The sequence below is a fragment of the Perissodus microlepis genome, chromosome 12 (assembly GCF_051167445.1).
Source record: "Perissodus microlepis isolate ML-2025 ecotype Zambia chromosome 12, ASM5116744v1, whole genome shotgun sequence".
Lineage (NCBI taxonomy): Eukaryota > Metazoa > Chordata > Actinopteri > Cichliformes > Cichlidae > Perissodus > Perissodus microlepis.
In genome coordinates this window covers 11256161-11278653 of record NC_140472.1, presented here as the reverse complement: position 1 = coordinate 11278653, position 22493 = coordinate 11256161, and the positions used below count along the sequence as shown (strand labels likewise).

The window sequence follows — 22493 nt, the reverse complement described above, 5'->3', positions numbered from 1 at the left end:
GTATTGCTGGACAAAAACGCAATAAGCATAAGCACATGGGCGTTATCAGTCTCACTGCATCTGTGTGTCCATGTTATAAATCTGTGTCTGACTCGTGTGGAGGCACAGCATGAAAATGACCTCTAAAAAGGCTGCACACCAGCCGCCTTTTGTTGCTCTGAAGTAACAACAGGAGAAACTGAAAGTAGTTTTTTATTATTCCTTTAAGTTCCAAGTGCAGCAACAAGGCACACAAAAAGCTGCCTCTGTTTGCTTCTCTCAGTCATAGCTGCCATCATTAGGAGCGAGACAGAGATTGAGTGTAATTTAATCATTTTAGGCTATCGCTCAAAGACCCAGGAATAAGATAATCGCATTCTGGTCAACTGTCAAAACAAGATATGTTTAATTCAGATAAACATGCCTATGTGGTATGAAGTCTGTATTAACCGTATTAACACACATATCCAACAATATGGGGGATGTTTTTATGTGTGTGTTATTTACACCCCCTGTAATTTATTGTGGAGCTTACAGGGAATGGATGCTTCAGCATCTTGTTTACGGATGGCAGTCTGCCTGAGAATAGCAGTGCTTAAATATTAAGATCCACACCAAGCCCTTTGCAACTGAGGATAAAAATAAATAAATAAAGCTTAAATGTATAAATACAGCAAATACTTTTGGTGTTTGCTAAAGCCAGCTAAGCAAAAAGTCAGAGAAGTCCCCATAGTGGTGTGACAGTAGACGCTCCCAGCAGGGGTTCCGTTAGTTTCATGACATTTTAGAGAGGATTAGCAAAAAGACTGGGTAAATAAATATTTTAACCCATAAAGAAGTTGTAATAAACAATGTCACAATCCACGGCAAATGGGGAAAACAACATAATGAGGTCAAACCTATAATGACAATAAATTCAGTGTTGTTTCTCAGATTACGGCAAGCTGTCTAATGTTGTATGAAATCTGACAAAGCAATCTTCCACAAAAGCATGCTTAGCTTTACCATTTTTGAATGAAGCTCTATAGTGGGTCTAAATATATATATATATATATATATATATATATATATATATATATATATTCACACACAGATCAAAATTTTGTTTCACAAACATCTCTTTAAAATTCCTCTAGAGGCAGAATCTAACTCTTACAGTTGACATTTTAAATCTAAAGTGTATATGTTGAGCTGGAAGAGTTCTGCAGGCACCTGCATACGTCTTTCACCACCATGCAAAACATTTATTCAATAGAAATAAATAAATAAAGCATCCAGATTCTCTTTCTGTGCCATTCTTCGTATAATGCCATTTGTATTAGGGCACATGGTAATGCACAAAGGCCTATAAATCATGCCCACTGTATTCTAAGCCTATTTTCAGTGCTTTATTAATTTCTGATTGAATTTTCTGATTTCTCATGGGCCCCACCCTGACCGTTTCAGGTTCACCTATGAGTCACTACATTTTAAACATCTTGGAATGACCCTTGCCATCCAGAGGTTAGCATCTGTGCTGCCTGTAACGGAAATGTTTCCGGTAATTGGATGAAAGGTATTTTATGTGCTCCAAAAGAATTGCAAGAAAACCAGTCATCCTCTGCTTTTGAGTCTGAATAAAAAGCTTTTTAGCTTTTAGTAACAACATAGTCTTTGTTACTATGTTGTCATTTTGATTCAGAAAGCTGCTAGCATAGCCCCAATGGGCTTTTGCCTATATAATTTAATAATAATACAAATTTCAATATAATAATTGTTTCCGAACGAAGTCAATGCTTTATTTAATTATGATACAATTTTGGCGCTGTCAAAGGTATTAGTTGAGGAAATGTAGGCAGGTCAGCGACAAACTTTACTGGAACTTTCTGAAACAAACTCAGGTGGCGTGTGAAGAGACCCGAGGGCTGTGCAATTAGCCTGAATTAGTGTTAAATGGTACAGAAAATGGTGAGTGCTGGCACCAGATGATCCATCACAAACATGGACGGTGTAGAGCTGCATATATCACACTAGAGCAAACTCTAAGCCCATGGATATTAAGTGCACTCTTGCTAACTTTTTCTGCAGCCCGGAAGTGCCACGAGAAAATAATGTTCCACTGCGCTATTTTTTTTTTTTTTTTTCATCCAGCGTTTGTGTCTGTTGGTGCAGCCATAACCACAGAGGAAACCTGGCAAACCTTGCCCCCATCGATAAGCCACAGGTGGATCTGAATGTCATCGTGATTGCATTTTCCATCAAATTCATGTGTTGCTTGTGGTGTTTAAGACCGTTTTAGCCTTATTCTTTCAGCTGCAACCCTGGTGGGGTAAACGCTCTGGGGACCAAGTAAAGAACAAGTATTAATAAAAAACAATTCCAACTGGTTACTACACTTTGCAAATCTTCTGTAAAGGTCATCGAGTTGTCTACTAGGCTTTAGTTGTCTGCTTTAGGATTAGGTCGTCAAATGAAGGCCAATGAAATCGCCTGGAATTGTTTGCTGCCAGCAGAGAAAAACGAAGCATTGAATATTTGTGTTTGTCAGGAAAACTGAAAGGCTTTACATGATTTCTAAAAATCAGAGTCTCTATCGCTTCTCATCCACCAAGCTCCAAGGGATCATCTAGGAATGGTGATGCTGGACAATTAGATATACAGTTTAAATGACCCGTCTTTCACAGTATTTGGGACTCATTAAGTTACAGCCAAAATTGTAAAGTGTCTCCTGAGAGTGCCTCGATGAAGAGTTGACTCACTTCATGGCACAGCCCTCAGTATAACACCGTAATATAAGAAACAAAACAGAGACAGAAACAGAGGCTGTGCAGTCAAACTGTCACTTAAGGACCCAAAAAATCACTTTAGTATGCAATTAATACCTGATAACCACACATTACAAATAGGTAGTGTAGTTTTTAACACATCCCTGTGGCAACTCCACTGTTGGCAGTAGCAAAAAGGTACAGTAATAAGCAAACCTGAGTGACAGACCATGGCATAACATTTTTCCACTGCGTTGCCTTGTCCTTTAAAAAACAAAACAGAAAAAAAAAACAGGTGTCTTTTAATCTCAGGAGGCACGGGCCACGTTTATCGGACTTAACTCTTAATTGTGCTCAGCTCATTGCAGTTAAGCGAAATGAAGCTGCACTTGGCTGAACTTTAAAGGACATCTGAGAAAGGCTGGTTGTCAGGGAATGGTTGTAGTCCTGTTTAATGAGATTATGGAGCAAGTTAAGTACTTCTTAGGAACCCAAAGAGCTGACTGATCAGACCAACCTGCAGATGTCTTGCAAATAGTTTTAGCATCAAGGCTCGGGATGCACTCGGTAGCTTGCACTTTTTAGGTTACAATAAAGCAGTGTACTACATGCTAGAAATACCTTCCCGTTCACAGTTAGTGAATGTCTTGAAATAATTAAAGTGCAGACAGAAAGTGGGACTTAAAGGGGAGTAAAAAGCATACTTCCCTACAAGGACTTTCTTTACAAGCATACCTGCAGTCAGCCAGTGGTTAAAGTATATCCCCTCTGGACAATATGCAATGAACCACATACATGCAGACATGTACAGTACAGACTGATTGTGATTTGCTTTTCCAATGCAGACACACGTCCGCTTTAAACAGCTGGAGGTACCGGCAACCCACGATGCATTAAAATTCCCTTTTTAGCTCTGCAGTCTAAATATATCAGCGGTGATAGATTTCCCAGCAACAAAAAAACAGACATACATGAATAGTCTACAGTGACATATAAAGTAATGTGAAGAGAACAGACTTGCCTTTTCCCAGGTATGGGAGCCTTTCTCTGACAAATAACAGCGATGGCTCCATCCACACTCAAATCCAGAGTGATGTCCCACAGTAAAGAGTTACTGGGTGTTGCTGTTCGAAAGGTCACACCTTTCCTTACTGTTGCTCTGTGAAAAGTCGAAAATGAAAAGGTCAAGAATGCAATAAATTTTTACATTACATTACATTTCTGGCTTTTTCTTTTTTCATGAGTTTTGGAATTTGCTTGTGAAAAAAAATGTGTTAAATATAGTTCCCTCATGTACAATAGATTTAAACTTCCACCTTAAAATTCATTTATAGGTGAATTTAATTAATGCTTTTAATCTTGTCTGGTTTCTTACGATAAATCCATTTCAGTAATAAGAAGGAAGCTACATAAAATTGATATTCAGGCCTGGGGACTAACCGAATAGATAGAGCATTAATTAAATTAATTATAAAGGAGGTAACTTTATTCCATTTTAAAATAAAGACCAGTATTGGTAACTCACAGGGTTGTAGGCTGTCACAATTTTCAACATCTAGTTTTTGTCTCACACTGCCTCAACAATCTCATGACAAATAAGAAGAAGCCTCAACTCTGACCGGTGCAGTAATTTAATGTACAAACATTAATGGAAATACAGTATTTAAGGCAAAAATAGAGATTTTAGGATTCATTCAAATTTGAAAGTCAATATTTGGTATGACCATCTTCTTCGGCACAACCTGAACTCTCTTAGGTAAGGTTTCTGTACTTTCTTGAAGTAGTCTTCAGGAATAGTTCTCCAGCCTTCTTTAAGAACATTTAACATCTTTAAGAACACCTATCTTTGGATGTTGGCTGCCTTTTTTCTCTGTTTAGATGATCCCACACTTGTTGAGGTCTGGGGAGGCCAGTGCTTTTCGATCTAGGTATGCTTTTACCACAGTGGCAATGTGTTTGGTATCATTGCCAATCATTGCTTTCCAGATGGTATTGCATGGTGGATTAAAATCGGACAAGCCCCCAAACACCACTGGCTGAAATGCAGCCACGAACCATGACAGAGCCTCCACTCTCGTTTTCAGATGGCTGTAGATACTCACCGTTGCTCCTCTCTCCTGATGTCCTCCATATACACTGATGATGATTTAAAGAAAAATTTTACATCTGGATTTTCTTCCCATTTCCCTCCCTTAAAAAATGGCAATCTTTCCACTGAAACCATTTCCAATGATGCAGATTCATCATTGGGTTCAGTGAGGTATTTGCTGGATTTGTTCCCATTTTGGTCACTGGGCTTTTCAGATACTGTTTATCTGCTGTAGATAGTTTTTTTTTAGGCCCACTACTTGTTCTTTTGTCCTCCACTTGTACACTTTTACTATTTTTGTTTGGTAAACTATGTTCTCTTTCATAGATTCAGCTAAAGAAGACGGACTAATTATGCGTATTGTGACAGCCTGCTAGCTAAACACACACACACACACACACACACACACACACACACACACACACACACAAAACCAGGGGCTGTTGGGAAAATCGTTGTGAAAGTGAGTGAAAAAGTAGCCAAGACCTTCAGAAAGTTTGAATAACAAATATAAGCCGAGTGTTGAAAGCACATCAGCTGAAGAGTATTTTTAGTTTGTTGCTTCAAGCTGTTTGTAGGAATCTTTCTCTCTTGTCTCGAGCTATATCAGGACATTTTAGTCATATTTTTCTAGACTTTTTTATTAAAATGTGTTAAAGTTAAAAAAAATGTTATCTAATTATTAAAGCGAACACCCAATTATGGCAAGAGGTAGCCAGATAACAATAAAAACACATGATACGGTACCATGGGTCACCTATTAATCATTGCACATCACTAATGGGAAAACGATTTCTCCTGATATAACTTACTAGTTATAAAAATATTAATTACATTTATAACACATAATTGGAACAAGTTACCTCTCAACCCTGATATTGCATAGAACATCAATCAAAGGCAATATTTATTAGACTCTGTAGATACATTTAAAAGAAAATGTAAAGAAAATTGTAAGAGAGAGAAAATACAAAAACACAAATCTGTGATATATATATTTATCCTTATCTCAACCTGTAATTACCATCACCTCTGTGCAATTAAAGGTGCAAAGAAAACATTGTTCTTTCTATTTATATTCACGTGCTCTCATTATTCAAAATGTACTAATGGAGTATTAGTTTTCTTGGCGTCTAATTTGTAAATGGTGTGCATTATGCAGCCAAACAGACCTTCCCCGTGGGGCTTTCCCAGCATAAGCAGCTTGCAGTAGGTCAAATGTTAATGAGATACTCTTCTGGAAGAATTGTGGAGGCCAGGAGGAGCACACATGTAAATATGCCAGACTTGCTGAATATGCACGAACAAGACAGAGAAGTTGTATCCGAATGTTCAGGAAAAACATCCTCGTGTGATTCTTTGTTTTTCATCTGCATGCAAAGCTGTGTGGTTTATCTCAGAGATAAACACAACTGTTGAGCGCATTATGAGTCTCAGAGGAGGTGTAATTTTTGATAGGAGCAACAGCAATCTGAGCGCTTCTCTTTCTTTGGCTTTGCTGTTGTATTTCAAAAGCAGGCAAAAGAAGAGAGGACGTTACTCCCTTGTTATGCGCGGTGACAGGAGAGCAGCCTAAGCATGCATTATCTCTTAATTGAAAAGCGTTACTCGTGTGCACATTTTTTACATTTGTACAACAAATCTGAGCCAGCCTTTGTAGCAACATCTGCACAGCAAACATGTAATCTGGAAAGAAACATCTTTGGCAAAACCGCTTGAGACCTTTGCTCCAGATTACATGCAAAATGTAATCAGGAGAGAAGGTCTCAAGTGGCCACTGATTTTAGCGCATAAGTTTCTGCTGTGGAGCCGCATTTCCCTGTAATCACTCGCTGTCTTAATGGCTGGGATGTGAGACAGAAATATCGCCCTCATTCCTTTTCAGAATGAATAAATCTGGCTCCTGTTGCAGCAACAGTGACACTGTTAAAAACATAAAACGGACACAGAGCTTACGGGTTAAAGGTCGTAATTAAAAAGGACTGAACGGTATCATTTTCAACAGTTTAATCTTGCGCCGTCATGACCCTGAAGCAGCTGATTTCCATTCCAGCTGCTCAGTGCAGAAGCTCATTTGTCTGATTAATACAGGTTCCTACATGGAGCGGAGAGCTAAAGGGTGAAATCATCTAGTGGTGTAGCTTGTGACAATTGCACACAGCTGCATAAACAGGTTAATCGCTTTAATATTTATTCTGTTATACACTGTTATAATATTCATTCCTTCAGTAGCATTCTGGGTAGCTGAATTCAGCATTCAGTTGAAGCTTCTATTATTGCCATCGTTCCCAGTTTTACTACAGAGGTTGCTATGGCGAACACGAGTCAGAAATGTAAGTCAACTTACAGACTGGAAACTAATTAAATCAGCTCTGGCTCTGAACACTTCTCATCACATAAAGCAAAAGGAAGAGTGAGATTCTGTTGCTGGTGTATGGCTTCTCTGGTGGTATATCAGGTGGCAGATGAGAGCGGAGCAAAGAGGAACCTGCAAGTCCCTGATTAGGATGAAGGTAAGGAGATAACAAGAAGGAAGGTGCAACTAAGGTAATGATAATTATTTTTTTGTCTTCACATTTCTTATCAAATGTAATCTGTGTAAAAAAATAACAATGCTCCCACCGAAAAGTTTATTTCAGTGTTTAACTTAAACACATATATTGTATTTTTCGGACCATAAGGCGGACCAGATTATACGGCGGATTAAGCGAAACAAACATTAGCATTCATCCTCCAGTTTTACTGTTTATGTTATGCTAACATAGCTGTGTCGCTAGCCATCACGTAGCACATCATTATATACCAGATAGCCCAACTTCAGTAACCCTACAAAAGTCACTGCTGTTTAGTTTTCTGTCTTTGTTTATGTTTGAAGTGATAGCAGAGCTGTACGTTTTAATTTTTCAGAAATTTCTCGGTCAGAACATGCTATATCATGTTTAAGTGGAAACTAGCGCGCTAACTACCTGCTAACTTCTAACTCCGTTAAATTATATAAATTCTGTTTTCATGGATGCCTGGATGTTAAACTTAATTGTTACACCTGGTAAAGCAGCAACGCTGATCATTTTATTAAAGATGAAAGAATTTATAAATAAACCCCCATGTATCAGCTTAAAAACACTACAAAGGACCAAGGATAAAGGAGGATTAGATCTGCCTAACTTTAATCACTATTTTTTAGCCAACAGGCTTCAGTTCATCTCTAGATGGTTTAAACACACCCTCTTAGATGAACCTTGGATAGATGTAGAACAGGCACTATGTAATAACCTAGAAATTTCAGACCTACCATTTATCAGCTCAAACATCAAACGACATGAATGCTTTAAAAGCATCAATATTAGCTCTTCTCTGACAGCATGGTGGGAGTTTCTAAAAATGACAGAGTCTTCATTAATCCCATGCAAACGTACACCTATCTGGAACAACCCGGACATATTACAAAACAATAATATGATAAACTTTTCAGATTGGAGTTGCAAAGGAATTAAATACTTGGAACATATATTGGAAGGAACAGACTTTATTTCGTTTGACAGACTAGTTATACAATATGGGATCAACAAGAAACGATTTTTGGAATATCAACAAATTAAATCCATAGTAAAAAAGAAATTTAATCCCAGTGAAGCTGAATTACAAACACCACCAAGTGTGGTACAATTTTTTAGTCTAAAACCCCCCAAATTATTGTCTAAAATATACAGAACACTTTCTAAAATAGATGAATCAATATCCCTTCCTATTGCAAAATGGGAAGCAGATTTATCAATCAACTTAGACCCAAACCTTTGGTCTCAGATATGCTTAAAAACCTTTCAATGGATCAGAAATCCCAGTTTGCAATTAATACAATACAAAATATTACACAGAGTGCACTATACTGGTCATAGGATGTTCAAGATGGGCTATACGCCTTCCAACAACTGCTCACACTGCACAGCAAATACACCGGACAATTACATCCACGCTCTTTGGTTCTGTCCACCAGTTCAGAAATTTTGGCGTGAGATATGTGAAGACTTATCAAAGTGTCTGAAATGTAACATTCCAGCCTCCCCTTTAGTATGCTTGCTGGGCAACTTGGATGAGGTCACTGCAGAAATAAACACAGCCCACGTTGTTTTTACGGCCCTATGCATTGCCAAGAAAATGGTCCTCATTAACTGGAAAAATAAAAATAATCTTAATTCTAACCAATATAAAAACCATCTAATAGATCACATTAGTCTTGATACAACCTCTGCCATCACATTTGATCAATCCCTTTGGGCTCCTTTGATCGGCTTCATCACCTAGTGGGGGTGGGGGATCATGGTTTGGTCCTGCCTTCGCTATTGTGGTTGATATGGGGGTAGGGACGGCCTTAGGGCGTCTGGGGAGTCCCTAGGGACGTTTCCCTGGAGGGCCTAACCTGGGGGATGTGGCCATGACCTGGTTAGAAGCTCTGGGGCTCTTGGATGGTGTTTTCCTTGTGGCTGCGTACAGCGGAGATGGGGGAGGGTCTGTGCTGGCGGACGTTGGTTACTGGCCTGGTAGCCTGGCTGCCCCTGGGAGGGTCCGGGACGGGCGTGGAGGCTTAGGGGTCTGGGGGTGCTCCGCCCCCCGGTCTGGGGTGCTGGCCGGGCCTTGGGGGCTTGGGTCCTGGCTGTTGTGTCGCCGGAGCAGTGGGCGGGTGGGTGCAGGGGGGCTCAGCCCCAGTGCAGGGGACCTCTGGTGCATCGGCCCAACTAGGGGGCTCTCTAACTGGTGGGGAGGTTGTTATATCTTTGCAGGTGGTCTCCTCACTACAGGAGCTCACTCTGCAGGTGGGGGGAGAGATATAGGAGAGGTGGAGAATGAACTCAACCTGGGTGTCTATTGTCTTGTGTAGTTTGGGAGATGATTGGATGATGGGGTGGGTGCAGTTTTCTCTGGGGTGGAGTCGGGTGGGCTGCCCCGGACTCTGTGGGGCTGGGCGGTGCTGCTGCTGCGGGCCCCGGTCCGGATGGGCCTGGGCCCCCTTGCCCTGGTGGGTTCCAGAGCGTGGGGGTGCCTACTGGGGTCAGCGGGGGAGCTGGCCCCAGGGAGGGGCCGCTTGCCCCTCCCTTTCTTCCCTCCCCATCCTCAGCTGCCTCCCTATTCCCGTTCTACCACACCCACCCACACACGCAGGGCTTGGGGTGCAGGTATGTCACCAGGGTGCAGGGGAGGCACTCCCCCTCTGTCCCCTTCTGGCCGCCTGTGCCTCAATTTTATTCTGCAACCTAGACATCCACATTACTCACACTCTCACATAACACATACATATAGGGCCTTGGGGGTGGGCACGTTTTACAGCATCCAGAGGATGGTCGTTGTACTCCAACCCACCTCTGGCGCTGGTGCCCTACCCTCAATTTTAAATGCATTTAGACACTAAGGGTATATGGGGGTGGGAATGCACGTCTGTGTCCGCGTGTGCCTGTTTGTCTGTGTCTATATGTCAGGTTGGGTCTTAGGCTCAACCTCTCTGGGTACATCTCAGACCCTCTAAAGTACGGAGGCCTATCTCCCCTCACCACACTCCCTGCCGGTGGCTGATGCCCTCAGACGTTGGTGTGTTGGTGGTCCTTGTCGTCTGGGGCTGGGCGCTCATGCATGTACCGGCTCACTCCTGGTGGCCGATTGGCGGGGCCGGGCGCCTGTGGCCCGGCTGGGCTCCTTCCGGGGGGTGGGATGCCCTCAGGCCTCTGGCCTCTGGGCCTGAGGCTTGGTCCTCTCTGGCACAGCTGGCTGCCGGCAGAGCCCACGGGCACGCCACTGCAACCCCCTCTGGCCTCTGCTCCGTAGCTGCGGGGTGACCTCTCCTTTGGGGCTCTACTCAGCTCTTCCCAGGAGGGTGGCACGGTTCCCCCCCCTTTGGTGGTCCTCCTCAGGTCCTAGTACTCTGGGGCCTCTGGATATCTGGGGCCTGGATCTCCTCCATACCTGCTTCATACCCTGGTGGACGGGGCTATGGCTCCCCACACTCCCTAGCAGATTGTTACATGGAGAAACCTTTGGAATACAAGCATGCTGATCCACACAGGTATGCACACAGGTGTACACACGGGTGTTCACAGACGCGGACTACACCTTTCTTGGCTGCTGCCTCAAAGCACATTGTGCGCTGTCTATCTTGCGTGCTGCACAATATCGTTTATTATTTAGTATCTACTGTTATCTACTGCTAGCTAGTTTATTGTGATGGTGCTGTTTTTTTATTATGTTGCTCTTTGTTGTTTGCTTTCTCTTCTGTTTTTTTTCTCCATACAGATGATCCAGGTGTTTTGTTTGTTTGTTTGTTTGTTTTTTCCTTTCTTCCCCCCCTTCTCACCGTCTCTTCTCCCCTTTGGTTTTCTTTCTCTCCCTCTCTTTCTTTCATTCTTTCTCCCTGTCCTATCCCCCAGTCATGTCTGTCCCGTTTGTAGCAACCGAAAATAAAATAAATTCATAATTATAATAAAGGTCAATCAAATGGACCAATATGGCAAGGCCATGATGATCCACTTGGAAAATAAATCCGCTTGGCATCTTTCTTGGCCTTAAGACAACAATTCTGATGGCTAAAGATCCAAACGGGACACAAAAAAAAAAAAAAGAATTTAGACAGTTTTTAACTCTCAGTGATGCCGCAGTGTTGACTACCGTAGCTGTAATGCTCCGACAATCCATCAAGCAGTGCAGCGTCGTAGCTTACCAAAGTCGTACTAAAACATTTTTTGATAGATTTTTGAGCGCCGTGTACCACATAAAATTGGTTCGAGGTCCTCAAGTACAACCAGAATTCATACATAAGGCTCACCGGATTATAAGGCGCACTGTCGAGTTTGGATAAAATTAAACGATTTTAAGTGCGCCTTATAGTCCAAAAAATAGGGTACCTTATAAGAATGCGTTGTTATAGTTATAGCAGTTATTCTTCTTTTAAGGGCATTAAAATTCAAAGCATGAAACACAATCTACACGCATTGCATCAAACTACCACATGCAATATGGAACGGAAATCTGCAGTATGATTTCTTTTTCTATTTTCAGTATCGCACTGCATATCTCAGCTTTGGTTGAACATTATATTTACTTCTTTTCTTTTATCTTTCCTTTCAACAGTGCTTACTTAGATTGTGAAGTTTACTTTCAGTGGGCCAAAACTTTAATCCACCGTGAGTGAGGTAAGCAGGATTGCATGTTCGGTGTATTAATGAAAGCACCTTGGAGGGCTGTTAATCTAGTAATGGCCTCTGAATAACGTGTCCGCCGATGAAACACCTCTGTGTATTGAGCTGAGTGGAGCAGGGTTTAACTAATAAAAAGTGACAGTAACAAGAAGACTTATCTAAAGCCCCTTTTTTTCTGTCTCTCAGCTCCCTTGCATTAAAAAAAAGAATCCCCTGCGACTCGAGGAGGCGTATTTCTTCTGAACATGAACATGAACCAGTGTCCATAGCTTCAGTTAGCAGGGCCTGAGGAGGCAGCGGGCAGGGAGAGGCACTGAAGCAGAGAAGATGGATGGCTGTGGAGACCGAAGCTGACACTGTGTGAGAAAAGCAGCTCTCAGGTGCTGCACCTGCCATCCATCTCACTTCTGACCAGGCAAGGCATGAGTGGCACTGTTGTTTCACCTCTTGCATACTCTTCATCCACTTAAGGGGCGCGTGCACGCACTTAAAAACACTAACGCACAAGACAATGCCCACAAGAGAACCGGCCCCAATAGTAGACATCTACACTTTCAAATACACTCAAAGTGAGCCTTGATTGCCCTCGGCCTTCATTAGCCCTCTCCTTTTCCTTATTTACTGTTTGTAATGCAGTGTTCTTTAGACTTATATTGATTGATCACAGACACATGGCCAACAGAGCAACAATCAAAACAGCGCACATGCAACGCAAAGAGCACAGAGGCTGAGCTTGATCAAAGACCTAGAAGATATCCTCCAGCTCGCCCAGATGCATTCCATCATCAAGGCTCTATCGAGATGCTACATAGGGTTTGTAATTACTTCGCTGATATAATTTGTGTTCCCATCTTTAGCTTTGTGAGTGCATCACTGCGGGGCCACAGCACCACAGTGAACCCCAGTGCAATCGGAAACAGATGCAATCGTTAATTATGCAGGCAAATGTCCACCGTTTAGCCAGTCTGATGGCCAGCCATCGGCAACGTGCTTATCGTACTTATGGAGCAGTTTAGGGAGTTGGGGAGATGTTCATGCCAACACTCCTGCCAGATGGCAGGCACCGCAGCACTAAAATGGATGTAAAAGCCCTATTTGTCACCGAGTTGAATGATTAGACCCGTGGTTGAAAAGCTCACTGACGCGGTGTCCTGTTGATACAGAAACTCACTGTTAATTTATTGCCTCAATGCTACTTTTAAATAAAGCCATTAGAATGGGGGAGCTGGGGGTACTACTGAGTCTGATTACTGAATTTAAATAGATGTTGAGACGAAAACGGAAAAATACACTCATACTTGCTCATACTTCATTCCACTCAACTGGGTAAAAGGATAATCTAATTGCCCTTCCTGTGGGTAGCGCGATGACGGCAGTACAACACTTTATCTGTGACCTTTACAAAAGCCTCGCTGAGAGTGACAGGTTCGTTTTTGCCGTGACGGACGGACAGGTGTGGCTTGTCTTTTCTCAATCAACCTCGAATTTGTATTTCCCTTGACTGGAGCTATAGCCATCAAAAACAGGTTTATCATGCTGATGAGAGAGTATTAAGTAAAGCTTAATGGAACATTCAGACAGTGATAAAGCACACAGACAGCTGTTGAGGACTGGATGCACAGCGCTTCTTAATGTGCTGATAAGCTGGCTGAGGGCTGCACTGTGGAACTGAGTATGGAACTTAAAGATACAGTCAATATTTTTAAGTTAATGGTCTAAAAAGCCATGGATGTAGTCACCAACATGTACAGAAGGGACTTCATTTTCCTTTCTAACGATGTTGCCAAAGAACAGAAGAGTAGGAGAAGAAAGGAAAGAAGTGAGGCAGCATTAATGCTTTCCTTTTGGTTCATTTGTGTATGACTGGGTAAATGAATTAAAGCAGGAATGATTAAAAGTGACACAATAAAAAGAGGAAGCAGGGATTGGTTTTTGGCTCCGTTGCCTAAGCTAAAAAAACCCCAAAACAAACAGGAAACCAAATAATGAAATTAAGTACATGGTCTAATCTTAAAAAGCAACAACAACAAACAAATGTGAAACTATTTCATAATACTTCTGGAAATCCAGCGACAGCTGAAATATTTGATAAACCACCTTCAGACTCAAGTTTGCATGTTTCCTTTTGCAAAAGAGCCGAGTACCTGAGAGAAATGTTGCTTTCTGACAAGGAGGACAAGTGCACCCATGCACAGCTGTCAGCTCAGATAATATGGTCCTTTTCCAGCATTCACAATTGAATTAAAAAAGGGGAATTAATAATCCATGACTGTCTGCTCACCCACTCACCTTCAGTGAAGCACGCATGAGCAAGTCGAGGCGGAAGTCACTTTTAAAGTGTTTGAGGTATTGATTTGACTCTGAGTGCAGACTGTCCAGGAACTGGCACTTCTGCACTTCGGTGCTGCCTTTAAGGCCGGTTCTTAAGTCAGGACACCTTCCTGGACTTCACTCAGCAACAGATTTATGACACTCTCAAACAAAGCCAATTAATAAGTGAGTCTTGTATGGAAAATGCATTTGACGCCTCCTGTCAGACAATAATTCACTGACTTGGAATAAAGCTGATAGTGTCTTGAATAACAATTTGTAAAACCTGCCTCTAATCGGGTCAACGTAAATCTCTGCTTGTCTGCGCTGACAGCCAACCTCGACAAATGTAGCTTTGCTTCTGTTTGATCTTCGCCTGGATGATGATAACAAAAGGCTGCAGATGACCGTGAAAGCCATCAATGAAACGGTGAGTGCGGGTTGGAAGCATTTAATTTAAATCCAGTTTTGAGGTGCCAATCTTGCCGCGTTGCATCATTTCACCTGTAAAAGGGAAGTAACAGACTGACGTCTTGAGAGACAGACGTGATATTAGGCTAAGGATAATTAGTCAGCTGGTTGAGGCATTGGTTCTTGGGAAATATGGAAGGCTGTTTTTTGAAACATGTCTGTATAAATTTAGCCTTCATTACCAAGTATGTCAGAGGTCTCCAGAGGAATTACAGTCTTTTTAAGATGGTTCTACAAGTGCTCTCTATTCAAAAGCATTCTGCATTGCAAAGTGAGACGAAGCCATGCTACTAATCTCCACGATCTGCATACACTCTACAGCACTGTGCACTGATCCTGAGCATACCCTTTAAATAAAGGAAATAATGAGGTATATGGCACACATATTATTTGCTCCGTGTTAACCTTGATGACTCCTGCTGTTAAAACTGCTCTTAATGTCTTCAGGCTTTGCTGCTCAAATAATCCATCCCGTTTCCAGGAAAGATGGTTAACAGCTATGATATTTCCAGACAAATGTCATAATCCATACTAAATCTCATTTCGTTCAATATTCGCTTATATTTGATGGCAAAGGATTTGGGTAAGAATTAGGGAAGATGACTAATACTAGTAGTGAGAGGTTTTGCTGACCAGATGATTTCAACTTTGCTGAAATAACAGGCCCATGTAAATCGGGGACAGAGTTTCTCTTATAATACTGCAAGCATGTGGTCAGCCGTGACATTGCTGACCACTGCAAATTTCAGGAAGGCAAAAAATTCAATTTTACCTGAGAGTGAAGTTAGTCAGCTGAGCAGAGCTGGCCATGAGTATGTAGAAGGTGGCGATGTCAGTCTTCTTTAGAGGTTTGGAGGATGTCCGTATGACGATGGCATTGCCGAGCTTGAGGCGCGAAAGCGTTGCCATCCCCTTAGGCACCTGCAGAAGACGCACACTTCCAATCCTCTGCATGGGAGTGACAGGAATAAACTCTGCCTGCTGCTGTGAACCCCCCCACCGACTTCCATCCACAGAATTGCACTTCCCTCTGACTTTTGGCTGAGCCTGGTAGTACAGCTCCACAGGGTTCCCAGCAGATGGATCCTGCCTCTCTCTACTGGTGCCCTCTGACCCTGGAGCAAACCAGCTAGGCGTAGGAACCAGCTCGGCCATGCAGGTCCCCCTCTCACCTCCTATGGCACAGGAGCCCCTCACCTCCTGGGTTTGCCAGAACGCATACACCGTCACACATGGTAGCTCATCCAGAGCGCCTTCCCCTCTGTTCCAATCCCTGCCTGCAACATAGAAGAGCACCCTGACTTTGGGCTTGGAGGAGAAAACCCGAGGCGTCAGGACAAAGGCCTGGATTTTCCAGTTAAAGGTAAAGACCTCTGGTGCATTGAAGAGCTTCACAGACTGGACCATATCTAGAGGCACGGGTTTCTCTGCGGACATGGTGCGATAGCTGGCGTTGACCGCTGGCTGGCGGCTGGCTCGTAAAATAACAAAGGGCTGGATGTGACTCTGCATGCTGGAGTTCCGCATGAAGTCCTGCCCTACCTCTTTTAGGAAGAGGTAGTCGGCATCCTTAACTTCGTAGCTGACCGGCAAGAAGACAGGGAAAGGCACTGGGCTCTTGTTGTCGGTCAGTTCTTTACTGCTCAAATCTGAAAGAGGAAAATTGAAAATTACACTACTGTTGCAGGACAAAACGTTTACGCTACTTCTGAATAAATCTACAAAAACTGGACTGAAGGATTTCACTTTTTTGTCACATTTGAAGACCGGCAGTGTCCCCGAAACACACGAATATCAAAGTCATACAAGGCCAACTGATCAACTGAGTGGGACTTTAAAATATTAGACTAAAAGGCCTCTGGCCTTAATCTTAAAAGTCCTATAACACAGGTGGAGCAGATGTTAAACTCTTTGGCTTTGTCACCAAATTATTGGAATTGTAAAAGGTTACGAACTGTATTTGGTTTATGAAAAAAAGATAACATTCCCAGTGTCCTGGTGTCACATCAGATTGCTTTGATGTGGCCTTAAAATACATTAACAGAGAAAATCTGAAATAAAACATGAAGTCAGGATGAGACCAAATAAAAGATGCTGCTTTCCCCAAAAGTCAGATCAGCCCGTTATTAGCCGAGTTGTAACAATCCAACATCGATTTGTTGACTAAAGCCTTTTTCTCTGCATAGGATGTAATTGTTTCCAGGTAGTTAATCCTGGTAGTAAATAGATTTCTATGGAAATAATTTTCCAATATCGAAATGCTCTTTGAAAAATGTCGCCTGCCGTGTTGTCATGTTCAAAAGTGTCTCTGTTTTCCCTCCATAGCATGAGAAGGTACAATCTGATACATCTGGCACAAAGTGGAAATAAGCCATCAAACACTGGGATTAAAATGGCTTTTCAGATTGTCTCTAGGCAGGGGGAATAAGTAGTGACAAACAGGGCTGTGCATCATTATATCAAATGAAAGAAAGTAGATTTGATGTAAAAGACCAGCATGCACCTGAAAACATGATTACTGGTTAAGGTACGCATTTGTACACCAGCTGGTCTGTGTCGGTATGTTTTGTACAGTGATAACAGGAGAGTTACAGGAGTACTGTAAATATTAATCCCAAGATCCCACCTTTTTGCAATCGCTGTGTCAAATCAATCGAACAGCATAAATGTCCCCTGATCTGATTTCATGGCGAGTGTTTACCGCGCTGGAAATCAGCAGAGGTCACTCATGCGTCATGTGTCCTCATTAAGTGTCCATTTTGACAGAATTATGAAGATTATAGCTGCTGACCCGGGTGTGCACTTTTGATCTGGTGGCTAATTGCCCTACTTGGTGAATCATGAACGCAAAAAAACAGAAACACTCATGTTTACTATAACAACCTGGATGAGGCTTTTGTGAACATGGCAGCAAACCCAAACTCAGTGTCTTAAAAAAAAGATCAGATCTACAACTACTGACTTATGTATATTCATGAGAGAGTGAATGCCGCATTGAATGCTATCTGCCATTGAATTATTGATCATTATTTATCAAATGAGGAAGGTTTGAAGTTTTTCTGTGTCAAATTTGTTCCGCGTGTCCCTCATGGCTGCCGGCTCTTGATGGGTCCGTCTATCACGACCGCTTCTGCTTTTCATCCTCCCTCATCGAGCCTGTCGAGCTGGCCTGACACTTCGCACGGCAGCGACTGTACTGTACATGTCACTATCATGTCAGCCCAGCAGCCCTCAGAGGACGACAACAGCGTTTATTTCCTCCCCTTCCACACACAGACAATAGTGTCAGTCATGTTCACTGAGTGGGTGACACACTGCATGAGGCAGAATCTGGACCTAGGATCTAGGCTATCCTGGCTTAGCCTTCCAGTGGGCACTGACAGATGTGCTATTTAATACCAGAGCTGGCAGCACCTCCAGTTGGAGTGAATATAAACTGGCTCGCTGTGTTCCAGGAGGGAGCATTCATCGCCGCTGTAAAGTACCTCACATGCAAGCTCAAATCTTTATGTTTGAGTTTAATGTACACTTCTTGTCATTTCACATCTTTTTTTTTTCTTGATAATAGAGTTTCAGTTGGAGCACGCAATCTATCTTCAGACTCCAGAGGCTGTTTTGCTTACAATTGGCTAGAAGGTTCGTCCTTCTGCTTTGCCAATATTTAAGATATATCAAGTAGCCAGTGCAAGAAAAACTTCTCCGATGATGAGAGTCCATCCCTGAACACGAGAGCAAATCTGGCACACCAGCTGTTCCAGCCTCTCAAATCACTCACTTTGAAGACACTGAGCTTCCCATCCTCCTTGGCTGAATCAGGGAGCGCACGTGTTACCATGCAGATGTTCACGCCACCAAAAACTGTTGTAAAAACTGCAGCAGGGAACATATTCAGTGGCTTCCACCTTAGTGGTGTACAGTATGTAGGTTAAGTGCTTTCTGTGTGCGGGGGAAGAAAAAAATGCTCCTTTTTTGTGCCAATGTTTTGTTGATAATCAAATCTTTGTTCATCCCTCTCTGTGTCCAAATGAAAATGCTCCCTGCATGAAATTAGATTTACAAGCATTACCACTGAATGTTAGCAGAAAATTTACTTCAGGTAGGATTTCTTACCGAAATGAAAATGAGACGATACAAAAACGGAACTTTCCATGTGTCATACCGCTTTCTTTCTTTCTTTCTTTTATTTTACTTCAATCATTTGTTCAAAGATACCTAATAAGAGCTTTACTGCTATGCATCAATATGGTCGTGTTCAGTTCTTGCAGTACTTTAACCTAAGAAGTTGGTTTGCTCTGTTGTGCGTGTAAGAAACAACAGTCTGCTTATTTAACAGCTTCGAGACTTCATTCATCGAAGAGATGTTGATTTCAAAATAATGTTTCCCCATCACCAGCTTTAATAAAAACACTTGTGTCTAATGAGCTGCATTTTGCCCCGCAGTTTGTCTCGTGGCTTTGTATTAAAGGTTTTTCATTTGCACATCAGCTAACTGATTTTCAGTGTGCTTTTCTTTTAGTGCTATTTCTTCACTTGTAATCAATCTTTGTATTATTCTAATAAAATGCAAAAAGCCCTAGCATCCATTGTGAATTCTAATGCGCACTAATGGCTTGTACCATATGTGCAAAACAGCTTGCAGAAGTGAGTCGATTCCCAGTAGCATCATGGAAGACAAACGGATGTCTGCGCTGGAATTAGTAATTGAGAGAATGAAAGATGTGTTCATTTGTGGCTCAAAAGTTTCTCTTTCACGCTGCCGTGAAAGGTTTCTTTCCCCTTTTTTCATTTTTTTTTTATCAGATATCGCATATACAGAAATGTGCTGTTTATAAATAGAAAGTGTTGGCAGTGGATCAGATGCTAACCGCACTAATTATGCACCTGCATTTTCTTAATCTAATGTTAGCACTGTGACTGTTTATCCTTTGACTGGCTAACCTCTCCAATGCATCTAAGTTTAATAGAACATTATAGGTTCTCATTAGGATCTGACAGGGACACTTAGGAGTCCACTTGGGAGATAAACAGCAGCGTGCAACAGAGGGAAGAAAAGCTGTTAGTACATCCATGAATTTTTTAAAAAGTTGTGGAAAGTTAAAGTACCTTTCAGCAAAGCAGTTAATTAACAAAGCGCAAATAGAAAGTGGGAAAAAGGGCAAAAGTTTGGTCCAAGACGTGCAGGAGCACAAGCACTGCAATGTGGTGTCTGCTGGAGCAGGGTGCTAACAGGGTGCTAATGGAATGCAAATTTACAAAGATCGAAGTTTGCTTACATCTGCCCATAACCCTTTAGGGCGTTAGAGTGTGTATTCAGTTTAAACAAAACTAGAATTGAAAAGAAATCATGTTTAAAACCTTTCATGGGTAGTTTCTAATTAACAATAAAGATTGGATTGCAAACATTGAAACTGTAATCTAATAACCGCAAAGCTACAAAACCAGGCATGGTTGTACACACTTTTAAGTAGAAAAGTTACCAGCCTGCATAGTCTAGTTAAAGCATCATACTCTCATCTTAAATGCATTATGAGGGTCTTTATGATGTGCGAAAACACTCCAATAAATGCACTAGTGATCATATGGCATGTAATGCTCTGACTTGCTGTTGGAAAGATGGGAGAAAATAAAGAAGAGGAGGGAGGGGGAAGAGAGAGAGAGAGCAAGAGAGAGAGATCTAGGGAGGCTTAAGCTTATGCAGTGATTGGTAGGGATTGCAATGTCCAATGAGACTCTTAAAGCGGCTTTAAAAATCTGTTTTATCACAATTTCTCAATTTTTATCGTTTTATCCCCACAAATCAGCCTGCCTTCATTCCCTGGAAATGGTCATCTAAGGCAGTTATAGGCTTTACACAAATGCCATGGAGATGTGCTTTTTCTTCTTCATTATCAAGTTGGAAATCTAGATTGCTTGCTTCTTGTTTGCCTCACTGTACATGAAAATTGGGTCCCCCAATTTTTTTTTTTAGCAGAAAGCCAAAAGAGAAAGTAATACTTCCACCATGACAAGAAAGGCACTGAGCATTAAAGCACTGCTCACGTTGTAATATAAACCCATCAAGTTCTTTACCCCTCACTGATTTAATCCTAAATGTTTAATAGGCTATTTTACTCACTGCTGTGACACTCTCTCCTGCAAGTAAGACACATGTGCTCGTGTTACCCTCACTGGATCGCTGTTCACAGTGGAATAAGATGTAAGTCACAAATGAGGACATTTATGTATTATTTATGTTTTTAGAAGATGCGTTAATCTTTAACGGCATTTCTGAGAGTAGGCCCACCTCCATTCAGTAATATGTACACATGATGGAGAGTTCAGTCTAATAATTTGTTTTCAGCTGTTACAGTGAAAGCCAATCTTTATGTTAATTCATTACACTTTGACATGCGCTAATCTTGAACTCATTTTTCACCTTTCTTCTTTTTTTAAATTTAAAAACAAGCAAACTAACCACTTCGTTTTCACCTACCTTGTGTAATGACTGCTGTAATTGTTGCAAAGACTATCTGTAAGATCCTCCAGCTCTGCCAGTGCGTGCTCATTTTGGCACCCGGCTCTGCACGCTATTCCAGGCAAGTTCCCTGCGTCCGTGCGGTTGGGTTTTGCTTCAGTAGGTTAAGAAGAGGGTCCTTTCATCCATTCCTGCAGTTCGGACGCTTTCCATAATCACACCTGTGCGAGTATAAGTGGTAGTGTAATCCGTATTGCTGGTAAGATGGAAAGCGCATCGAGGTCTGTTCAAGTCCCGGCTGTGCGTAAAAGTTGTGCGTAACGATCCTTGCGGGACTCTTGGTGTCCGATCACAAGACGTGAGGCTCTTGAGGTGAAACCGTGTGACTGAGAAAGCTACGTTTGGATCATTAATACCGTTCTAAACGAATTATCTCGACAAGTCGCTCAGATTGAGTCGGTCTCCCAGTTTGCCGTCGCGGCTGGGACTCTGCGGTGTTAAACGGTTGAAAGCAGATCACTGACTGTCTTGTGCGCAATCCTCAGGGTACTAAACTCATCATCTGTCACTGTTCACTCGCTCAGGAAGCCACGTCCAGTACGCAGCGAGTAGGATTAACCCTGCCTTGCGTTTGATTGTAATGTCAGAAATGATCATAGGTGCCGGATTTCTGATCACTTAATCTGCTTCAGTCCATGATGACCCACGCTCAACATTCAGTAAAGCTACTATAGTCTGTTTGTGTTTTGGAAGCTAACTGTCCAGATCTCATTAGTGAAAATAACAAACACAAGGGATAAATGGGAATTCACGTGGACCAGTATTTGATTTGAATTCGGTTTTTTCTTTTCTTTAATAATTGTTCTCCTTCGATGGAAGTGATTATTTATATTTGTGTTTTTTTCTTAAATTAAATATTCATTGTTAATTATTATAAAATATAAATGCTGAAGTAGAAAAGTAACCTTGGCCTCAATCGCAATTTAAAAAAATATATATCCACAGCGCAATTTCACTCAATTGTCTGCTTTGTGTTACAAACGTACTGAAATCAGCAAAGTTGTTTCTTCTTTACTCTCCAAATCAAGGATGATTTTCTATACAGTGTCTGCAGGCATCGCAACCTTTTCAGACATCGGCTGGTTGAGTGCAGGTTACAATCAGTTTAAACTCTGCCAGGATGTAGCCGGCTCATTAGGACCTGACATCATCACACTTATGTCATTATTATTGTTCTTTTAAAGTGTAGAGAGGAAAGTTCTCTG

At 41.9% G+C, this 22493-nt stretch overlaps 1 protein-coding gene across 1 annotated transcript in view; it reads right to left on the bottom strand.

Moving 5' to 3' along the window:
• LOC146375831 (transmembrane protein 132D) overlaps positions 1 to 21947 on the bottom strand; it is a 33039-nt gene extending 11092 nt beyond the window's left edge. Inside the window, exons 1-3 of the mRNA XM_084946961.1 lie at positions 21247 to 21947; positions 15547 to 16423; positions 3745 to 3882 (exon numbers count right to left, since the gene is read on the bottom strand). Of these exons, the coding sequence (XP_084803087.1) occupies positions 3745 to 3882; positions 15547 to 16423; positions 21247 to 21319 (1088 nt within the window). The 5' untranslated portion in view covers positions 21320 to 21947. The remainder of the gene's footprint in view (positions 1 to 3744; positions 3883 to 15546; positions 16424 to 21246) is intronic.
• Between the last annotated feature and the right edge of the window lie 546 nt (positions 21948 to 22493).